Source organism: Trifolium pratense, linkage group LG6 (genome assembly GCF_020283565.1).
Source record: "Trifolium pratense cultivar HEN17-A07 linkage group LG6, ARS_RC_1.1, whole genome shotgun sequence".
Lineage (NCBI taxonomy): Eukaryota > Viridiplantae > Streptophyta > Magnoliopsida > Fabales > Fabaceae > Trifolium > Trifolium pratense.
In genome coordinates, this window is record NC_060064.1 from 18,328,893 (window position 1) to 18,347,049 (window position 18,157).

At 32.8% G+C, this 18,157-nt stretch overlaps 1 protein-coding gene across 2 annotated transcripts in view; it reads left to right on the forward strand.

Moving 5' to 3' along the window:
• Window positions 1-7,459, forward strand: part of LOC123889491 (MADS-box protein SOC1-like) — a 28,586-nt gene extending 21,127 nt beyond the window's left edge. For both annotated transcript variants that reach the window (XM_045938839.1, XM_045938840.1), the window contains exons 5-9: window positions 4,815-4,876; window positions 4,974-5,073; window positions 5,168-5,209; window positions 7,047-7,088; window positions 7,181-7,459. In XM_045938839.1, coding sequence (XP_045794795.1) covers window positions 4,815-4,876; window positions 4,974-5,073; window positions 5,168-5,209; window positions 7,047-7,088; window positions 7,181-7,303 — 369 coding nt within the window. In that variant the 3' untranslated portion in view covers window positions 7,304-7,459. The remainder of the gene's footprint in view (window positions 1-4,814; window positions 4,877-4,973; window positions 5,074-5,167; window positions 5,210-7,046; window positions 7,089-7,180) is intronic.
• Window positions 7,460-18,157: the final 10,698 nt, after the last annotated feature.

The following is an 18,157-nucleotide window of genomic DNA, read 5'->3' on the forward strand; positions in this document are numbered from 1 at the left end:
TCATACTAACAATAAAAAATAACTACGTATAAATGTTACTATTTACTATCTAATACTTACAACACTCACCTTCGCGAGAGAATGGATTGAACATGTACTTAAACCCCAAAGTACAAGGTTCGATTCCTACGGAAGACAAAAACTCACTAGAGAGGGGGGTGGAGAAGATCGTGAGGTGGCAGTGCCGAGACCTACTAAGATGGGGCCCTGGGTTGCTACAAAAAAAGGAGCTCAAGTGGTAGTGAGAATTGATTGAACATGTACTTGAACCCCATGGTACATTGGTTCGATTCCCACGGAAGGCAAAAACTTCACTAGAGATGGGGGTGAAGAAGATCGTAAGGTGGCAGTGCCGAGACCGCCTAAGATGGGGGCCTGGGCTGTTACACCCATCAACTTGTTGTGGCAAGTGTGAGTTAAGGCTCACATTGCTTAGAAAAGTAGAGGTTGAACACTTAATAAGTGAGAGGACCCATAAGCCTAACACCTTAAGTTTTGAGTTGAAGTGTGGTGTACAACTCGCTTGTGAAGTTGTTCTTATGCTCAATATGGATGATCCCCCTGGCTGCCCCCTCGTGACGACCCAACAGTGGTATCAAAGTCGATGGTTCGATGAAGGGTTCGACCAGCTCCTTGTATCGAAAGTCTTCCTGACAAAGGTGGTCAGGCAGCGGGTCCCGTTGAACAGTGTGACTAACGGCGGTACAAGTGTATGGATGAAATAAAGCTTCTGCTTGAGAGGGGGCATAATGAATTGGAGGAATCACACTTGAGGGAGAGATTGTTGTGGCAAGTGTGAGTTAAGTCCCACATTGCTTAGAAAAGTGGAGGTTGAACACTTTATGAGTGAGAGGACCCATAAACCTAACACCTTAAGGTTTTGGGCTAAAGTGTGGTGTCTAACTCACTTGTAGAGTTGTTCTTAAACCCAATGTGGATGATTCGTTGGCTGCCCCCTCGTGACCACCCAACATAACTAACGTTATAATCATCCTATTATGGACAACGTTTGAAAGGCAATAAAGCACTTGAATCCACATATGTGGTCCAAAGTAGTTTCAATAATGTTATCTCACTTCACAGTAATGCTTGACTATAGATACTTTAAGAATAATGCCCTTATTTTTAATGGGATCTTACGATTAAGACACTTAATACTCCATGAAAGTTTTGCTTGGCTCGTGAGGTGTATGGGAGGTTGTGGAGAAAGGCTATGATGACCCTCAAGTGTGATTTCATTCAATTAATTATGTTGACCCTCCAGCGTAAGCTTTTTCACCTGCTTACAATTGCACATCCGTTATTGTACTCAGCGGGATACACCATATGATCACCCTTCTTCGAACCATAAACTCTGCAATTATTGAGCCATGAAGGGAGTCTGGGTGATCATCCACATTGGGTCATGAGTAACCAAAAAGTGAGAGACACACGACATTTTTACTTAAAACCTTAAGACATGGAGTTTTTCTGTCCTCAAACTTATATGCTGCTCAACCTTCAATTTTACAAACAATGTCGAATTTTCAACCTCACGCTTGCTACATAACACACTTAAACTTGTGGAGAAAAGAATATGGTGGAAAGGATGCCTTCAATCGATCATCCAAATCAATTGTGTGAAGGTTGTCTCTTTAGAAAACATGAGAAAGAAGAGAAGATTTTAAGTATATGAACACTCAAGATCAAGTTGCATATATTTTCACAAAGCCACTTCATCTGGAGTTTTCACATACTTAAGCTCCACTTCTTTCTCGGCAACACATTCTCTTGTGAAAATTGTGAAAAATACGTTCAAGTGAGTTTTAATTAGAAAGCTCCTTTGGTAAAAAAACAAATTAGGAATGTCCTGAAAATGATTACTGAGTTATCTATTTGAACCTATAAATATACACCCTTACTTGACATTTGTTATCTAGCATATTTTTAATTTTCTATTACAAATATATCCTTTCCTCTATCGGTCTTGTGTGAAATGGGATGTTTTGGATGCATTTTACTTGCTTTGCATTTTAGATTTTTTGAATTAGAGTAGGTTAGAATTTACTAAATTAATTATGTTGTTGATGTTGCACTTTATTAAGGGTTCTCTCTCTTGTTATTTTTATTGTTGTTTGCTTTATTTTCTTTTTCTCTTGTCAGGTATTATACCTTTAGATTTTTTTGACAAAGTTTTTGTTAAGAGTCTCACATCGGTTGAGAGATGGCCTGACTAAGTGTTTATATACTAGAGATAATCCTCATCTTACAAGGCGAATGCTGAGTTTCCTGAGTTATTCTTAGTCAAGTTTTGGTCTATAGTCTGTCTTGTGTTACATTTCTTCCAAAAATTTCCTTAGACAAATGGATAGCATGTTGCTATTGCAACTTATGAATTTTGAAAAAGATGTCCTAGTTTTGAATTAGCTCAGTCTCCTCCATACTGTAAACCAATGAATTTTGGCTTGGATTATTGGTAAAGCCTTGAAAAGAAATTTCCAAAAAGAGCAATGCTAGGAACACACCCTTGGACACACTCTCTTTCAAAAAAAAAAAAAAACACCCTTGGACACACTCTCTTTAACACACTTCAATCTATTGGGCCACATAAGCTAATTATTTTAAACCTTTTCCTGTTGACCGGTTAAAGAGGTTATTCTATTTTATTACTATTTTTTTTATAATTTTCTTACAATTATTGATCACTTTCTCTCCGCCTATGGGATTAAAGAGGTTATTCTATTGTTGTTTGTGACGTTTTGAATTATGCAAGTAGCAATTATGTGATTATCGACTATGGGATTATTGATTTGTTGGAAGAGAGAACAAAATAAATTAATCAGCAGCAATGGGTGTGTGACCAGCGTGCTGCCGGCCGGACGATAGCTGACGGTGACGATATGGTTGTAACTCTCCGATGGTTGGCTTTGTGTGGACTGAAGGGAATGGGATGATACTCGAGATCTGGACGCTTTCATGATGTCCTGTGATGAACGACACTGTGTACTCTCCTCAAGCTCCTCTTCATTTTCTGAAATTTTTTAGCCATCATCATTGAATCCAAAGAACCCATTTACGGTACATCAAATTGAAAGGAAATATTAAACCTTTACGAAAAAGCCATATGCAAATAAAGGGTACCCAGATGATAGCCCTTTCATGGGTTCAAATTCAAAGCAATTGAGAATGAAAGAAATTGTAAGTAAAAAATAATGTTTGTTCCTAACAAGTTCTCTTATGGAATTATTGGAACGAAACAGATGGTGGTGGGAGATTGAAATGAACGGGAAGAACAAAAATGACCAAGAAGATGAAAAGTTTTTTTTATTCAAATAATAATATAAAAAAAAAAACAAATGGTTCAATATGAAACCGGTAGCAAGTTAATGGATAGAAAAAGTGAATGATGTGGTTTATTGCTATTGGAGTGTGTTAGATGAGTGTGCTAGAAGGGTGTGTCCCTAGGATTGCTCTTTCGAGCAAACATGCTATTGATATGTCTCCAACATGAACTTTCCAGTAAGAAGCCCTGAAAAGAAATTTCCTTCTAATTCTCCAACAACTTCCAACTTCTAGTTCTCCTTTCTCAACATGTCTAGTTCAACAACTTCTTGACATTTTAACAATCTCCGTCTCAAGTGAGTACCAATCTATGTTGTCAATGGCGGCCGCTACAATCGGTATAGCAGCGCAACGCGACAAAATGGAGGTCACCGAGTCACCCCAAGGCGCTACGGCCATCCAAGGTGTAGCAGCCGATATTTATGTGAAGCGGGCGCTATAGCGCATCGCGAGTTGCAGGAGTAGCAGTTTCGTAGCACCGCTTTTAATTGAACAACAAAACGACGATTTTGCCCTTAATTTTTAAACGTTTTAGAGAATAATTGTGAAATTTCGTTAATCCCTAATTCTTTATCTTGTTGTTACGCATCTTTCTCTCCATTCCTCATTGCCGTTTTGTGTTTGGAGACAAACAAAGACACGTAAAATTTCATCGTTCTTCTTTCTCTGCTTCTTTGTTTCATTTTAATGACGCTTGAATTTATATTTGATGTTTAGAACTAAGTACTTAAGTCTTTTGCTTGTTTATTACTTTCCTTGAATTTTATATTTTGTTTAAGACTTGTTTTTTATTGGTATTTTGGATTTTGGAATACTACTACCGTGTGTAGTAAGTATTTGGATGATTGGTATTTTAATTATGTAAGGGACCTATGCTACTTTTATTAGTATATGTATTTTGATGATTGATTGATAGTTTGATATTTATTATGTAATTTTTATTTTTATTGTCCGCGCCGCGTCGCTTAAATAGCGCCCGCGATTCCCCGCATTACTGCGTCGCGTCAATTTTGTGTTGTCCGCGTCGCGTCAATTTTCCTCTTTGACAACATAGGTACCAATCTTGGGTCACGAGAGTAGTCTAAAACACAATAGATCTCCAAATTTGGTCGAGAGTAACAATCAGGGGCGATTCCACCACCCAGCAAGCCTGGACACTTGATCAGGCTCTCCCAAAAATTTTGGTATTTTTAGGGGTGAGTTTAGGACAAAACTGATACTTTTTGTTCAAAACTGAGATTTTTCAGTGTAAAATTGAGATTTTGTCCTGACTTTAGAATTTCTTTGGCTCTACCACCAATAACAATATAAGTGGTAATGTGATACTTCTTAGTTCTTAGTTAGGCTTGACACTCCAACACTTCTATACATTTAAAATTTGTTCATGCGACATACAAATTTTTTGTTGGTATTCCATTTATTTCTATTTGCTTTTTGTAATCTCTTATGATAAAGATTTATTAAAATCCTAAAGGCTGATATTTATATGGCAGAATATGAAGCAGGAAACAGCAAGTTTGATGAAGAAGATTGAACTTCTTGAAGCTTCGAAACGGTTCAACATCTTGAATTTCTACTCATCTTAACAAAAAATTTAAATAAATTGACAACAAAATAATATATTGCATGTTTACTATATATTCATCCTTCAGGAAACTCATGGGAGAAGGTTTGGGGTCATGCACCATGGAAGAGCTACAACAGATAGAACAACAGTTGGAAAAGAGTGTCAGCGTTGTTCGAGCAAGAAAGGTTAGCTTAACAAATCCATTGAATTTGTGACATGTAAATATGTAATATTTTCAAGTTAGATAATAAATTTGAATCCCAACTTTCTATTTTTCAGAATCAGGTTTACAAGAATCAAATTGAGCAACTAAAAGAAAAGGTATGTTGTTCATATTCACAATGTGATAATAAACTAGCACAATCATGAATTCCTGACTTATGTATGCATATGCAAGCTGAATTTATGTATGTGTTTATTTACGTATACACACGTACGTGAAACAAGTTCACTGATTCATTAAATAGCAGAGGTTGAACACGTTATAAGTGAGAGGATTCATAAACCTATTGTCTTAAGGTTTTGGGTTAAAGTGTGATGTTCAATTCACTTGTACAGATACATTCGGTTAAAAGTTTGGTGCCCCTGGCTGTCCCCTTGTGACCCAACAATAACTAATGATGTATCTTGTCGATAATATATAGATCACATACATTCAGTTATTTAATGAATTTAAAAAATAATTTTTTGCTTATAATAGTGACTAAGGTGTTTGATCTTAGGGCTATTTTGAGAATTTTGCTAATTAAATTATCTCAGGGTGTAACCAGTGGCGGATATGCCGCCCGGCATGCCCTGGAACGTGCCCGGGCTGCCCCACCCCCAATTTTTTTTTATTTTAAAAGTAACAAAAGAAAAAGAAAGAAGGCACAAGCGTTTTGGTTTTTCTCTGTCTCGTTTGTCTCGTTCGTTCTCTTTCTCTAGCAAATAGCAATCGCCCATCACCAAACCAAACCGATCTAAGGCTCTCAAATCCGTCGCACCGCTCTCAGCCTCTCTCTCTCTCTCTCTCAGCGCAGACAGGTAAAGTAAGCAACCCTAAAACTGAGAAATTGCATAAAATACTTAGAAATTGGTATTCCCAATTATTATTCTATTGATTTGTCTAAATGGGTTGCCCCAAAGTTTGGAAATTTAGCTTAATAATGATCTGGGTGGTGTTTTATTATTCTGTGTATTTAGTCAAAATGTTCTGTGTATTTATGCGCAAAAGAAAATTGGGATGTTGTGATGTAGGAATTGTGCGCAAAAGAAAGTTGTAGTTTTAGCTAACTAAAATTGTATGTGCAAAATCTACTGCGCTTCTGCCTTGTCTTTTCCTCTTCCTTGTTTTGAGTTTTTAGTCTCCTGTGATAGTTCTTCTGGTGTAATTGTTTAGCTATGAGTAGTTTAGATGTAAGAAAAACACTGGTGGTTTTGTTTTGTGTGTGGTCGATGAAAGATTGGGATGTTGTTTGGAGGAGGTGATTGGTGGTTTTTTTGGTTTGTGATGATGATGATGATTGGTTGAGAGAAGGGCGCAGAATAACAGTTGTGTTATAGGGTTGATGTTTTTTCCTTGCAATTCTGCTTCTTTCTCAACTTTGGTTCTAAGTTCTCTCAATTTTTTCTCTCTGCAGAATTTTTAGTCTGCCTCCTTTTTTCTCTCAATCAGCCCCCTTTCATTCTCATTTTTTGGCTTTGATCTATATCAAGGAAATAAGGGTTTAATTGTATAATATGATGTCTTAATGCTGTCATTTAATATCTTAATTTTGCATCATTTAATTTCAGAGACGAGGAAAATGACCTGATTGTATAATAGGAGGTCTTAATGGTGTCATTTTTTGGCTTTAATTCATATGTGACTCATTTATATTATGACTCATGTTTTGCTGGTTTTTTCTTATTCGACTCATGCTAGCCAAAAAAAATTGCGTTAAAATTGTGCCCAGGCTCCAATATAATCCTGGCTCCGCCACTGGGTGTAACTGGGATGATGTAGTGTAACTAGCAGAAATCCTGAAACTATTGTGCTATGATTCAGAATCTATATACAGAGCCATGATAAAAATGCCTTATGTTGATCTGTTTCTTTTATTTTATTTATTGAAAAGGAAAAGGAAAAGAAAAAATAGAAAGATATTCTTACTTCTATGTTTTGAATAACAATATTCAGGAAAAAGCCCTACTTGCTGAAAATTCCAGGCTCTCTAAGCAGGTAAAAATAAACTATAGTCACTACTATATTAAATATTTTTATTTTATAAGTTCTTTAGTTATAATGAAAATCTAACATGCATTGGTGTGCAGCCACAACCACAGCCAGAACCAGCAGCAAAGGATCATCAGAGAGAAAATCAACCTTATGCTGAAAGCAGTCCAAGCTCAGATGTGGTGACTGAATTGTTCATTGGACTACATAGGTCTAATTGAAGATAATTTAGTTATATAGTGTATGTTTGTTTTTATATTTCATGCATCTAAATCAACACTTTCAACTAAGCAACAAAATTCTTCCTTTATTGCATTGGAATTTGTTGAACTTAAGAACTTACATACATATCCTTTCCATAATCCTTTGTGTTTACATATATGTGAAATTATAAAGTCTCTAATGTATGTATTGATCAAAGTGATGCACCGGCTATATATATATATATATATGTTGGGTACAAATGTGTTCTATTGTCTATATATCATTTTACTAATTTTATTGTTAAGAAATTGCTGAAAAAATTATAGCTGGTCTCAAACATATGAAATGTAATTTTAGGAGGTATAAAAGAATGGAGGGGGGTCGGAAAAGAAATCATCAAAACCGAAAAAGAATGAATAAAAACAAAGCCCAACCAGACAAAAAAGAAACAACAAAAAAGCAGCCCAAAACAGTCATAGCAGAAATATTACTAAACACACCCCAGGGAAAAACCAGATACCCCCCGAACCCAAAAACCAAAGCGGTAGCCTCAATTCCTTAATTTATTTACCTTCTCATACAAATCATTGGTTCCCTTAACCACTCATACAAAAAACAACAAACAATACTTCAAATGTTATTTTAGTTCCTTAAAAAAATTGTTATTTTAGTTATTTTAATATCATATAATTAATCAGCATATTATCAATATATGTTTTTATCAATATACTTATTATATGATTGAATGTATATATGATGTGTCCCGTGTATACATGGGTTAATAGAAGTTAAAGTTCCTTAGCAGAAAATAAACTCAAAATATACTTTTTAAATCCAAATTTACTATAATTTATCTTGAACTTTTGAATTCTTAAAAATTCATATTAAATTTTTCTCATGTTAAAAAATTCTAAATTTTAGTATATGAACATTTTATAAAATGCTAAACATGTTTGCAAAAAATTATTCATAAATTTAAGAGTTTAAAGTTAATTAAACAAATTTTATTTTTGCAGGTACTAAGAATTATGGGGAATTTTTTTATGTAAGGATTAAAACTACTATAAAAATTAAAGACTAAATTTAAAAAATCCCTATTTTATAGGGACTAGAAAAATATTTAACTATTTTCTTATACTAATATAGATAACATATAGTATAGAAGTTCAATGAAAGTTGAAAAGCCTCCAAGTCTAGCTATTGCAACAGAAACAACGGAAAAACGAAGGTACGGATACGTCAGGATAATTTTTTAATGTAATTATATAAAAAAAATTCATTGTTAAAATAAATAATTAAACATAAAAAAAATCACGCTTTAAAAGTAATTCAAATCGTTTAAATTCTAACTTAAAAGCAATTTGTTCAAAAAGAGTCGTCATTAGTTCATGTTCATTGAGAGAAAAATTAACAACTTCAAGAATACTAGCTCTATTAAATAGATTACATTCATCTCCACTAATATCCTGCATTTTTGTCGCTCCTTCATTAGAAGTCTTACTCTTTCTCAATTAAAAACCGAAGAAAAAAAACACTTTTTTGTGTTTGGCGTACACCATGGGTACCCTGTATAAATATTATTTTTTAAAAAATGATACGGTTTGGGTGCGTACCATAGGAGTCTTGTACGTGTACCAATACCCGTTAAAGGCACTCTCTCAATGGAGTACCCATGTGTCGCGGCGCGAAAAATATCCTCGAGTGTGAACACTCGAAAAGAAACAGAGTCGCCACCGAATTTTATTTATCCCAAAGAAGGGAAAGGAAAATATCGAGAAAACCTTGAGGAGTGAGAAATGGGTTCGGGAGTTGGTTATGCGAAGGGAAGGTATTAGCACCCCTCACATCCGTTGTACTCAACGGGAACCTTTTAGAGGGAAATGTTTGTTTGTTTTAACGTGTTTTTTAATGTTTGCTTGATTACTCGTTTCTTGCTTCATCAATAGAAAAAGTTTGTTTTTATTATTATTTATGTTATTATATATGCGGGGAAAAAGGTTTTGTTTTTTATTATTGTGCCCGACAAGATGTTGAATCCTGCTCCTACGTATTCCCAGGTGCAGTGGGAAAATCAGGGTTTCGTAGTTCATGGTAAAAAATGTTTATGGGTTGGTTGCTTTTAGACGCATGACGTCTAAGTCGCATCCTCGTATTTAAACGCTGCTTGTATGCTCGCACTTCGGAGGCTTAAGCGTGGTTTGTATTACGAAGAATGTTGCATTCTTGTATTTAAACGCTGCTTGTATGCTCGCACGGTGGAGACTTAAGCGTTGTTTGTGTTACGGAGAAAGGACAAAAACGTCACCAGTTTTGTGAAAAGAGTTTTACTTTTACTGCGCGCGAGGGCAGTGGAAAAGGTTTGAGTGTGTTGAGTTGATTTTATGAGTTTTTGTGAAAATGTTTGAGAATGAGGATGGTCCGAGACACGAGTCATACGTCAGGGCCTCGAAGCCATCCGGGTAGAGAAAGTCATACGTCAGTCCCTTCCTTTTATATCCTTTTAATCTTAAGTTATTTTAGTTTGATTTAAAGAAATCAAAAGAAAAGATTAAGAGATGTTTTTTACGTGTTTTAAGGTTTGAGAATGAGAATGGTCCGAGACACGAGTCATACGTCAGGGCCTCGAAACTATTTGGGTAGAGAAAGTCATACGTCAGTCCATTCCTTTTTCATTCTATTTAGTGATTAAGTATTGAATAAATTTAAGCAAGACGAAGAAGAAACAAATCAAGCTAACAAAGTATAGACAACAAGCTCTTATTTGAATAAGCACTTATATGAATAAGCACTAAAAAATAAATAAACCGCCGCTGGGGGTGTAAACTGGGGTCTGGGGGTGAGGCAATAGCAAAGCTGCAACACCAAGCCCAGCCCAGTTCGTCCAAAAAAACAAGCAGAACAAAAATGATTCAGCGTGTCATCAGGATCAGGGTGCGGGATAGGCTTCACAGATCTGGGCTTTCTGATTCATCAGATGGCTTAGATTTTAAAATAATCAAACAGATCTCAGTCTTTCACCAGATCCAACAGACATGTTTTAAACTTGGGAGGGAGCCAATGACGCGCGGACACGTCATCGTCTTCAACCTCCTTCACCTTCTTCACGTGAAGCCATGAAAGCTTCAAGTGAAGCTCACGGCCAAACACAACATCATCAATTCTTGACCAAAAATCAAAAGTTTATATACCCTTTCGCTCGAAATCATGCGTAGATCATGAATATAAACTTAGATTTTTTAAAAGGTGTTTTTATCTCAAAAAAAGTTCGAAACTTTAAAACCCAAAAAAACTTTAAAATTCACATTTGAACGAATTAAACAAAATTAAGGGTTGGAAAAGCTTCAGTAGGTGTTCATGAGTAAAAAACGTTTAGAAACCTACTTGTTTTGAGGCTTGCTTAGGTGGGTTAACACCTACTCCTTTCTTGGCTATTTTGAATCTTGTGTATGCTCCTCTTGACGGTTTTCCTTCGTTTTTATTGTTGTTTCAAGCTACTGGAAGTGTTTAGAGGCTTTTGGGTGAAGAAGATTGAAATTTGGAAGGTGTTTTAGTCAATTTCGGATTTTGGAAAAAGTGATGAAAAGAGGAGTTTTTTTTGGTTTTTTCCTTCTCCGTTCTTCCTCCCCTTTGCTCTGAACTCTGCTCTCAATTTATAGAGAGTATTGATCAATTCTTGTAACCATTGGGTTAATTGGTTAATTGGATTTGTTGATGTTTTGGCAGAAAAATTGGATTAGCAAAGATCAAAGGAGAATGAAATGACATGAACTTTTGCTTGCTTACATTGTTGGTGAAGACCAAAGCTAAAAATGGAAAAAGTTGAAAACAAAAATCCAAAAAACCAGGGGAGGGAGGCGCAGCACTGTGTTGCTGTTGTTGCTTTTCTTTTTTTTCTTTTTTTATAATACTAATATAATATAATATAATAATAATAATAAAGAAATTGAAAAAGGAAAGGGGATGGGATGCAGGCTGCAGCAGCACGTGTTGTGCTGTTGTTGTTTTGATTTTTTTGATTTTATTTTTTTAAATAATAACAACAATAATAATAGAAATTAATTTATTATTTTTTTAAAAAAAGGTAGGACAAAATTAGGGTATGACACCATGCCATGCTTCATGGAGCCAAAGAGCAGTAGCGAGCCAAAGAAATCAATAACAAAAATTATATTATAGATAGTTTGAGGAAGTGTTGCTAGAAGAATAGTTCACCACTATATCTACGCAATTCTCTAGCTTCATTTTTTTTTTATATAATATTCCATTTCAGAGTGACTTTGATCTTAAGATCTTAATGCAGTGATCGACTTCAACGACTTGCTCAGCATACTGGTGGTCCTTTATAACTCTCTCCCACGTTTTAATAAACCTATGTATAAACTAAGATTATTATTGATTGCTAGTTTAATTATAAAATTTTACAAATTAATCGAAAATTTAATTTGTTGAGTTAAATATGTTTTGGTCACTATAAAATGAGGATTTTAAGTTTGGTCTTTATTTAATTTTTATTTTCTATGGAGTATAATTTTTATTTTATTTTGCATATAGGTTTTTCCAAACCTAAGAATATTGAGCAATAAAGACCCGGAAGGAATTCAAAGACCCTTAGATAGCATCCAACAAATCGATTCCTCTTTAAATAAAAAGTTGTAATTGTGCACTAAAAGTTGAAGACAAAATTTGTTCGATATATATATATACCTTAAAATGTTTATCATATATTGTCATGTGAGTAATTATCTTTTACTAATCAAACTAATCATCTAATCTATATAAGAAAGTTGATTGTTCCGGAAAACTCACAAATAACTTTGCTTCAAATGCTGCCATGTGTCTAAAGTAAGAGTATTTGATGTCCAAAATTTGTATAACTAAACTAATATTGCTGCAAACCGAGCTATATTGTGAGCCAACCAAGCCATTTTGTAAACTTGTGAGAGAAAAAGTTATTTTTTGGCAAGCCATGGTTATATGGAAACTAATCTGGTTGTTTTTTAAACCAAGTCAACCAAGTCATTTGTTATGTCAAATATTAAATGTAATTGTCACATGTCATTGTCATCTTTTCAACTTTGTCATACACTTACTCAATGTGTCATACTCATATTCAACTCTTTATTTTCCCACCAAATTAGAACAACTTGAAATTTGAATAACAAATTTCATGAATTATATGTATATAGGTCATAACTTACATAAATTTTAACTATCATATAATGTTTAAACTATCACTGTGACCGATAAATATTTCAAAAAAATTATCATATATGAGACAAATTTTAACTAATTATTTTTTCTTCAAAAAAACTATTTTACACGGGATAAGTTATAACTGACATAAATTTTAACAACCATATATGGGCTAACTTTAATATCAAAATTTACATTAATCTATACTTAAATAATTATAATGTACTAAATAAATCAAACACTGTTGTACCAAAAAAATAAAAATAAAAAACTGAATAAAATATGCTATCAGATACGAGACAAATTATAACCGATACAAAAATTCAAAATAATTATCATATATACTAATTAAATCATACGCGGGACAAAATATGATACGGATTCAAATACGAAATTTTTTATTTATAATTACAAAATATATACATTTGTAAAAAATATGTTATTGCATACGGGATAAATTATAACTTATAAAAATCTCAAAATTGCTATTATATATACAAAATAAATCATTAAATATTAATGAAAGTCTTCTTCTTTTTTTCAAATGACTGCCTTAGTGCAATATTTTATTTTTTTTATTTTAATTAGCAAAGTACAACTTAAAAGAATATTGGTATAACGTTACGACCCGTACAATAGCATCGCAGTAGTTTGTATAAAGGTGGCATATATAGACATAGAGACCAATTCATCTCACCAACCATTTGATCTCAACAGCTATCATCTCTTTTCTATAATAACAAACAAAAGCAAACACTCCTCCAACTAAAAATAATCCCCCAATCCAAACCACAAAAAAGAAGTATCCAAAATTACAAATGCAAGTGAAAAATAAAATGACAGGGGTATTTAATAATGTTGCACATGATATATATGCAGTGTCATGAGAGTATCTTTTAAAGCTCAACGCTCAATGATGGTGATAGGATACTCATGCTTCTTTCTTACCCCATGATTTCTACACATATATATTTTTCACAACTACTACGATTGCTAAATTTAGAAGAAAAAAAAAACTAAATTAAACATTATAAAAGAAAATTAAATTGGATAAAATATGCAATAGATTAGCAATAAATTATTATTTTTAAATGAAAACATCTTATTTGAACATGTACCGATATACTGATGACGTGGACAATTTTAATAAATATACAAATTATGTTTAATTCAATACTATATAAAAAAAAACTTAACAAACATTATTTGGGTCACAATTGTTCACCTCAACAATATACCAATACAAATCTAAATAAAATTTTCACAAAAATTATATCACTATCATCTAAAGAATTATGTGCAAATAGGCTTTGAAAGGCATAACTTGGATGATGGTTATTGGTTACTGTATACCGTGAGGGCCACACCCAGAAATGGAAATTGATATTAATGCACCTTGTACACACTCATGAAAACTTTCTCTATTTGGTAACCTCCAACATCCCCCACTATGGCCTAGAATTGGACACTAGAGAAAAGCAGACACTAGACACTGTTTTAGCATAATTTGGACCCCACTTTTTTAGAGAAAAATAATTGAATAAATTATTTATGACTTTATGTCACGTGACTGTTTACCCTTGGTGTTCTTTTTCAACTCTTCCTATTCCAACACTCTTTGTGGTAAATATTTATTTATTATTTTGTTCATGGCAATTTTGATTTGCAAACAAGGCACTACAAATATTTGACGTCAGACACCACTATAATTATTTTTATTTTTTTAAAAATGTATAATCTTAATTATTGTTCCTTAAATATTATCTAATGGTTAATTTATTTTCTATTGATGAAGTCTGTCCTGATTGTCATATAAAGTATGTCTGGATAGATTTTGAGAGCATGCAATTCATTGTCGAGAGTTTTAAAGCTTCAAATGTATAGATGACTTGGATGTCATTTTTATGTTTTTAAGCGCACAAGAGTATCTGTAAAGAAAGATGTGCGCCTGTTTGACTGACCCACTCAAGGAAAGATCTACATTGAGGTCAACCGATGTTCTGACATACGAATGTGTAGGAGAAAAATATACACGTGTGAATTTGAATAGAGTTTCCCCAAATGTAAATTTAATGACTGGAAATTTTACTATAGGATAGGCAATCCTCAAAGCTTCTTCAAATAAAATGGTCAAACATTTATGCAGAGGCGGCCTAGGCCCATGTGCGACATGGGCCGTGACACAAGGTCTCTTAAAAATGAGGGCCACAAAAAAAATTACAGGGTAGTAGTATTAGTAAGTTAGGGGGTGTAAAAATTAATTATTTATGTTAGAAAATGTTGTAAAGACAGTAAGGCCCAGCCCAGCCCGTTTTCCTAAGGAAAAAAAATAGCAGACAAGAGAAGCCTATTTTGCGTTTTGCGTTCTACGTATTCTTTCTCAAAAACTCCATTAATTCACCACCACCAGGCGTCGACCTGCCGCCATCACCGGCGGCATTAACGTCAGTTAACCTCCTTCCTTCTATTCTCAAAAACTTTATTAAAGTTGAAACAAAGGTAAAAACTAAATTTTACAAGTTAGGATTTCTAAAATTTGCAATGTAAAACTCAATTTTTCTATTTTAATTGTGTTTCTCAATTCCCAATTCTCAATTCTCATCATTTTTTTTCTCCCAAAGTTAATTACTGATAGGGATGTTCTTTTGTTTCTGTAAAGTGGTGAATGTTTTATTTATAAGCAAAGTAACTATAATGTATTTTGTTGTTATTGTTAGACTATGAATCTTTTTTATGTTAATTACAAGAATGATTATAATTTTATGTTATTTGCAATTTAAATCGATGATGGTTTTTTTATAAAAAAAATTACGTTTTTTTTATTAAGGTCCACTTTCATATTTCGCACAGGGCCTCCAAAAACTCGGAGACGCCACTGCATATATAAAAGACCGTATTCTAACAATACATTTATACTATTTGTATTTGATACTTTTCGTTTCGTAGCACCAGCTGTGAACAACACCAAGATTCTTAAGTAAAACATCAAGATCTTAGAAGCAAAAGTTTAAAGAATGATCATATATATATATATGGTTCTTGAACAACATTTTGTTACCGGTTCCAACAATACATGAGGAAATTATGAAGTTCCAGGTCTTAAAATTAGAATGATTTACTCTCATTATATTATTATTTAGTCTTAACTGCATATTTTAGTCCTTATATTTATTTTCGATTTTAATTTAAACTCTTAAATTTTAAAAGTTTTGAGTTGGTCCCTTAGAACATCTCCAATGGTGATACCACACTTTGGATACCAATATTACTAATAAGTGATCTTTACAATGTCATGTAATATTTATACAACACATACATATTTTACCCAATGAATCTTTTATATTTATTTAATTAATTTTGGCTTATATTTTAAGATATAAAGTTGCATCTTACTCTCTGAGGGGATACATATGCTACATCAAAAAGTTTAATCTTCCTAAACAAAAGACAAGGAAGGACACATGCTCCAGAGTTGAAATTGAATTCGTAATAAAATATCTTTATCAAGATTTAAGTAGTACACTACACTCTATTACTTTGACCAATAAGTTGTCACTTTATAGAGAATGTTTAATCTAATGAAAGCCAAATAGAAAAAATGTTGAAGCCAGCTGTGGGTTGTACTTGTACCATTTTGTTGCTAAAATTGAAAGACTTATTATGTGTACGGTAGAATTAGAGTTTATATGGCTTGTGTGTTTGGTTAGTACTTCTCCTTTGACTTTTAAATCGAGTAATTTTCATGTCATCACAAGAATTTAGACATATACTTTCGTCACATATGTCTAAATTAAGGTGCTGACAGTAATTTACCATTTGCACATTTTTTGTCTTAAATTTTTTTATTTATTATTCAATACCATTTTTTTTAATTGAATCAACATCAATCATCATGTCTAATAAAAACATAGAAGACACTCAATCGTTATTAGAGTTTTCATCAATTTTAATTGATTGGTACATATGCTAGTATGTCATTTTTCCATCCAAACAAATTTCAGAATATTTTTTTATCTATAAATAAAATGATAAATATTACTAAAACTCATACAAACAAGGAAGATTCAGATTTAAACATAGAGTGAAATTAAGCGCTATTTTTCCTTGCTAGCAAATCACATAATTCTAACTACAAAGATAAAAAAAATAAAAATTAACCCTTGATTTCAACAAACTTCACTTTATGGTCATGAAAACAATGATGATCAAATCCCAGTGATTCTCTCCAACTTCATGGTCAACCTGCAAAGCTTTCAATTTCATAATGGTCTGTACTCATCAATTTTGGGCTAAACCATTTCAGCAGCTACTTGTATGTGAATTTCCTAAAATACTCCTATATATTGCCCTATGGTATAGAGCGAGTGTGTAGACCCCTTCCACATGAAAAGTGAAACTTCTCTTTCCTCAACATTGTAGTAAGTAAGAAGGTGAAAAAATAAAAAGAGTAGGGGCCAACAATACATACCAAAATTAAAATTGAAAAAGAGAATGAAATTAAAATAAGAATAAATGGGTTTCCATTTTTTTGTTAAAGAAGATCAAATATACCCCTTACTATGTGTTTCATTGTCTATTTCTATATGATTAAACTCTTACTTCAACACTTGACCAAAAAAATATAAGAACTCTAACTTCCACTTTTAGGAGACAAACCATTTATCTCTTTCTCTAGCTACTTTACTTTTTTTTCATTATAGTACAAAATTTGACCACTTAAACCTTAATGTACTCAAGGTTTTGAAAATGTTTACTTGCAAGAATATTGGTGGCACCAATAATTGTGTAGACACAAATTTGGACGTGCATATGTACTTAAAAAGAAAAAAGTGTACAAAAATAATTGAGTACAAAATTTTAGAATAATTAAATAATGTCTATTTTATTTTGTGTTTTGTCCACACAAAAATTACTCCGGTTACAAACTCATTGCAATTTTTTTTCTTTTTTTTTGAAACTACTCATATTGCAATTTTTGATATTGCACATAATCATAAAATGTAAAAAATATTGACGTATGTGAACTAGATTTTTTTTTGGGTACAAAATGTGAATCGTCGTGAACTAGATTTTAAAAGAAAACTAATGTACTAGTAACCGATAGGGAGGAGCTATTCCATGCATGTTTGAATTGACGCCGAAATGAATGAAATTAAACAATTACTACAATTTTGTTAAAAGATATATTTTAGAACTTTTATGAAAGCATCAACATTGACATATTGGTGTACCAATAATAATCTTGAAAAAAAATAATAGAATAATAGTTAAATGTAACCAATATTATACACCGAACACACTTTTAATTTTAATTTGTGAAGTGCATTATATAGCCTATATTTAGTATCACAATGAATTTATCAAAATCATTGTGAGTTCATTCATTGTAAAACCAAATCGTTATGATTTTCAAAAAACTACGGTCCGTAATCTTTTACAAAATTATGATAACTCACCGTAATTCCGTTAAAGTTTTATGATACTGCTGTAATTTGATTTAAATGAGAGTGAATTCCCAACATACACCATAACAGTAAATTACAATACATAAGTAAAAAAAAATAAAAATATATATTACATTATTCAATTCAAATATTATAAATACTATAAACTTGTTGAGTTATTCATTTTTGTAGACACAAACTCAAAAGAAAAAGAGAGAGTAATCAGAAATAAGA